At 35.5% G+C, this 5,628-nt stretch overlaps 1 protein-coding gene across 1 annotated transcript; it reads left to right on the top strand.

The window, feature by feature from the left end:
- Positions 1 to 707: 707 nt before the first annotated feature.
- LOC110639445 (uncharacterized) lies at positions 708 to 2,103 on the top strand. Its single transcript, XM_021790386.2, has one exon. It carries the CDS (start codon positions 1,030 to 1,032, stop codon positions 1,894 to 1,896), a length of 867 nt encoding a protein of 288 aa, XP_021646078.2. The 5' UTR covers positions 708 to 1,029; the 3' UTR covers positions 1,897 to 2,103.
- The last annotated feature ends 3,525 nt before the right edge of the window (positions 2,104 to 5,628 follow it).

Genomic DNA, 5,628 nt, shown 5'->3' with positions numbered 1-5,628 from the left:
ATAATAATAATAACTAAATAATTTAAAAATAATTAAAATTAAAATATAAATTGAAATGAGAAAAATTAATTTGAATTAATATATATATATATATATATATATATATATATATTAAAATTATTTGTTATTATATTATTGGACCGTTATAAAAGTAAAACTTATTAGGATTTAAAAATTATTTTTTTTTTCATAAATTTTATTTAAAAGAGGATTATTTTATGTATGAATATTGATTGTCATCTAGCAATTATAATCAGAAATTATAAAAATAATAACACTCTTAACAGAGGTAGACTGGTAGAGAAGATTTTTCACTTTACTTTCTTTTAAAAATAATAATAATAATAATAATAAATAAATAAATAAAAAAGATAAATAATTTTTAATTTAAAAACAATTATTATTTTTAATAATAGTTAAATAATTTAAAAACAATTAAAATTGAAATCGAAATTTGAAAAGGGAAATAATTTGAATATATATATATATTAAATTTCTTTAAAACATAAATAAAAAGAATAAAAATAAAAGGATAAAATTGTCATTTTACTGTTTTTTTAGAAACAGCAAAAAAATTGTTTGTTTTAATAATAATAATAATAATAATAATAATAATAAATTTTTTAATTTTTTAAAAAATAAATTATATTTATTTTATATTATAATAATTTTTTTTTTTCTCTTTATTATTCCTCTTTAATTTCTCTATATTTTTTTCTGATAAGTTGAGACTCAAACAAAGGATAATAAGAAAGTCCCGCCCCAATTCCCTATTTCCGAACATGTTTATGGGAACGGTAGAACCTTATCCCGACCCGCCTGTTTCCATTCGCTTCCGGAGCGTTGCTCCTCCAACCTTCAAAAACCCGATTTTCCTTAAAACCACCAAAACTTTGAGCCAAATCTAACGCTCCATATGCTATACACGTCATATGCTACAACCAGCACATCGCCCCATCCCAGGAGACCTTATCCTGCGCACGCTCATTATTAACACTTACACACACTTCTCTTTCATCTGTCTCCGTTATGGCCGCCGAGTTGCATCCGCCGGAAGGTCCCATCACCACTATCTCCACCAATGTTGTCACAGCAACTACAGCGGTTATAGCACCTGCGGAACCCGAGAACGCCAGCCCACCACCGCAGGTCCCGAAACGGCAACGCCGACCCAGCGTACGTCTTGGTGAGATCGGAGACCAATCGACTGCTTTCTCCTATGACTTGCACGTTCGCCGCCCCAAGCACCCCTGGCGTCTCCCTAAAGACTCATCTAAATCCGTCAAGGCCCGGTCTTTAACCAACCTCGTTAACGGCAATGATAGCTATGAAATCCAAGAACCAGAGGGAAACAATCATAACGGTGACGTAAATCTTGAGTTTGGGCACCGTAAAAAAGCGAAAAGAGTGACGACGAAGAGAGTGAGATCTAATTGGATATCGAAGGTCGAGGAAGGAGGGGCTGAGGAAGATAGTAGAGAAGATGGAGACGAAGGGTTTAGGGATTTTGATCAGGACTCGGATAGTCCGTTAAAGGAACAGAGCCCGGTCGATTCTCTGGATAACGTTGCGCTTGATATGTGGCACAGGCACCGGCGAACTGGCACGGGTCGGCCTAGGGTTTCAGAGAGTAGGGAAAACGACGCATTGGAAATGGATAATTTTCTGGAATCGGATTCCAGGGACCGAAATTGCAGTACGAGCGAAGGAGTGAGGACGTGGCTAATTGAATTGGGGTTGAGCCGATATGCACCGGTTTTTGAGGTTCACGAGGTGGATGATGAGGTATTGCCATTGCTAACCTTGGAGGATCTTAAGGATATGGGAATAAATGCTGTGGGTTCCAGGCGGAAACTGTACTCTGCAATTCAGAAGCTTCGCAAGGGGTTTTCGTGAGTTTTTTTTTTGACATATTTTTGTTATAAAATATGTAACTTATTTAATCATAAAAGGGGGGAAAATATGGGTATGGATGAATTGTGATCTTTCTAACTACTAATGGGAGTATAGTTTTGTAACTTTTGTTGTGAGGTGTTAATGTTTGGTACTCTATCCTGCCTTTTCATATACATGATTGAAAATTGCAATTGCTTGATTAATTAAGATTGATGTTAATGGCAAATTATTAATTGACAAAGATAGAAAGCTGATTTTTTTTCGATGGTTACGTTACACATGTGGATGTCGCCGGTGCACAGTTTCATCATCATGTTCTTTCCTTGAGTTGATTTTTTCCATTTGCTATACCTTTGAACTGCAACCAAATGTTTTCCTCATAGGAATTCTGTTTAAATTCAAAGATTTACTTTTATGTTTCCTTGTTTAGGAGAGTGTAGGTGATCAGTTGCTCTTTATTGTATTCTTACTTGTGTACAAGTAATTGTGGTTTTCTGATGTTGTGTAATTGTGTCTTGTTGTATTCCTTGATTTTGACTCTTGCTCATAGAGGTTAAATATCTGTATGCTTCATTATTATCCTTTGTTAGTTCTTTCACTGGTATTGCTTGTGTTCTTCACGTGCCAACTACTTGCAAGCATGGAGAAAGGGCCTAAGTTTGGTCATAAATTTAACCACTGGCACGAGTAGTAGATCAGCCCCATTACTTGTAATACTGGGCTACTGCTGCTCATAGAGTGAATTCAGAGATTTCAGAGCAGCTTTAATATCTAAGCTAGTCCATATATATATATATATATATATATATATATATTCTTTATACTAACCTCTCTTCTCTCTTTCTTTTACCATTCTTTGTGCCTTTCCACTATAAGCCTTTGATCTCTCAAACCAATGCACACAGATGCAAACCCATTCTTGTTTGAAAAGTGTGAGCATCCACTGCAGGATTCTGTTACTTGAGAAGTTCTTCAGATGTGCCATTTTTGTTACACCTTCATCCTCCATTCACGAGGATGACTTGTCAGCTCCACTTTCTGTGACTTTTTTTATTCAATTTCCAGTGTTTGCCTGAATGGAACTGATCCTGTTTGGGTTAGGTTCTACTTCTGTGTAAATCAATTATCTATTCTTCCATCGACTTAGTTATTCATTAAAATGCTCTCTAAAAGTGATGTCTTACGTGTGAATGCAAATCTTCATCGAGGAAATTTTTAATTTCATTGCTATTATAACTCCATTGCCTGGTCGTTCAACTATGGAAGCGATCTTTCTCATTAGAAGCTTGATGGAGAAATATAGAGATGGGAAGAAAGATCTACGTATGGTTTTTATTGATTTGGAGAAGGCTTATGATAGTGTTCCAAGAGAGGTCTTATGGAATGCGTTAGAACAAAAGAGGGTATCTATTAGGTACATACAAGTATTGAAAGATATGTATGAAGGAGCAACTACTATTGTGCGCACAGTGGGAGGGGACACAAGAGATTTTCCGATCTCAATTGGATTACACCAAGGATCAGCCATAAGCCCTTACCTTTTTACATTAGTTTTAGATGAACTGACGAAACATATACAAGAGAGTATTCCTTGGTGCATGATGTTTGCGGATGATATTGTTCTGATAGATGAGACACGAGAATGAGTCAATAGGAAGCTAGAACTTTGGAGAAGTACTCTAGAGTCAAAGGGTTTTAAGTTAAGTAGAACGAAGATGTAATACATGCATTGCAAGTTCAAGAAGGCCAAACCGGTGATAGGGAAGGAGTTAGTTTGAACGGAGTGGCACTGTCCCAAAGTAATCACTTTAAATATCTAGGCTCATCCTTCAAGTAGATGGGGGATGTGAGGAGGATGTTAGTCATAGGATTAAAGCCGGATGGTTGAAGTGGAGACGTGCCACGGGAGTTTTATGTGATCGTAAGATTCTCAATAAATTAAAAGGAAAATTTTACCGTACAGCCATACGACCGACTATGCTATATGGTAGTGAGTGTTGGGCACTGAAAGAGTCGTATGCATCTAAGATAAGAGTTGCAGAGATGAGAATGTTAAGGTGGATGAGTGGTCATACTAGACTAGATAAAGTCCGTAATGAAAGTATTAGAGAAAAGGTAGGAGTGGTGCCAATTGAAGATAAGTTGAGAGAAGGGAGATTGAGGTGGTTTGGTCATGTGAAGCGTAGACATACGGAGGCTCCAGTTAGACAAGTAGAGCACATTAGGCTAGAGGATAGAAAGAAAAAAAGGGGTAGACCTAAATTGACTTGGAGGAGAGTAGTACAGCATGACTTAGAAGCATTACACATTTCTGAGGATTTAACCCAAAATCGTTCAGAGTGGAAAAAGCGAATCCATATAGTCGACCCCAAATTTTTGGGATAAAGGCTTAGTTGAGTTGAGTTGTATAACTCCATTCACTTAGAGCGGTATGTTTCACCATCCCCTTATTTTAATCTGTTAGGAATTAGGATTATATGAAGTTAATGATTAGTTGAGTCTGTTATTTATCCAGACTTAAGCTTTACAGAAGTACATATCACATCTCATGACTGAGACAACTTGTAGGCATCTATGGATGCTGTAGGAAATTGCAAGTTCATGGTATCTCTTATGGTTCAGGAAAGGTGTAGAAAGTGCTTTTGCAAATATTGGGCCACATATTGCTACAAAGAAAGTAAATACTCACATCATGTTTTTTGTCAGGGTTGTCCTATCCTGGAATAAGTCGTTGAAATTGTATTTGAGAAACTATCATTTTGTTAGAAGGAACTTTAAAATTCTATCTTTTATGATGTTAATTATTTGAGTATTATGTTTTGCAAGTCCAAATCATTGTTAAGCTGTTATTTACTATTGGCTTTGGATTTTATCCTGATTACATTGAGATATCCATTCTTTTTCCAAATGTTTCTTGTTTTGCTCAATGATGTTAAGTTTTGCTCTGCGAATCATTTTGATGAGTTTGTTTCTAATTGCAGTCAAGTTTTAGCTTTTCTGTTGCCTTCCATTTCTTGTTAATTCTATCATATACATCAATAATCAAGGTTTATACATCAATAATCAGGTTTTGGATATAATAATGGATGAATTTCCTTAGGCATACCTCTTTTAAGAGCTTGGCTCTTAATCCTTTGTCTTCATTTTCTCTGGAATAGCATGTATTTGTAGATCCCCTCATTTCATGAAATGGTTAAATTTTGGTAGTTAAACAAAGGAAGCAACTGAATTGGAAAATAATGTTGGGCTTCATTGTCAATAAGCTGCTATGGTGTAATTTTGTCTTTTAGTGAGTGGACAACATTTTCACATGCACTGACAGAAATTATGGCTTAGGTGTTATGGAACATTTTCAATGTTGCTTTAGAGAGTGCTTTTGATGGAAAAGAATTTGGTATATGCTAAATGTAGGTTCAATTAGGAAGTTCCAGAATGTTGTACTTAATCATGACTAAACGAACATTCAGCATATGGAACATAAACTGCTTGGATGTATTGCTCAATCAGTTGTTGATTTGGTTTACATTTGCTTTATTATCATTTTAGCTCTGGACTTAAACTTGCACCTTCAACATTTATATGCTAAATGTATAAATATTAAAATTTATCTACACTATTGTGAAAAAGGAGAAAATGGGCCAGTGTTCTCCTTGAAGCAAGGCTACCATTTTCGGACAAATAACAATCTTCTGTACCAAAGGTTTGGCAAGGCATGAAACATTGTGCCCTCCT

The sequence above is a fragment of the Hevea brasiliensis genome, chromosome 5, assembly GCF_030052815.1.
Source record: "Hevea brasiliensis isolate MT/VB/25A 57/8 chromosome 5, ASM3005281v1, whole genome shotgun sequence".
Lineage (NCBI taxonomy): Eukaryota > Viridiplantae > Streptophyta > Magnoliopsida > Malpighiales > Euphorbiaceae > Hevea > Hevea brasiliensis.
The sequence above is the reverse complement of the archived record's forward strand: the minus strand, read 5'-3'. Positions and strand labels throughout refer to the sequence as shown.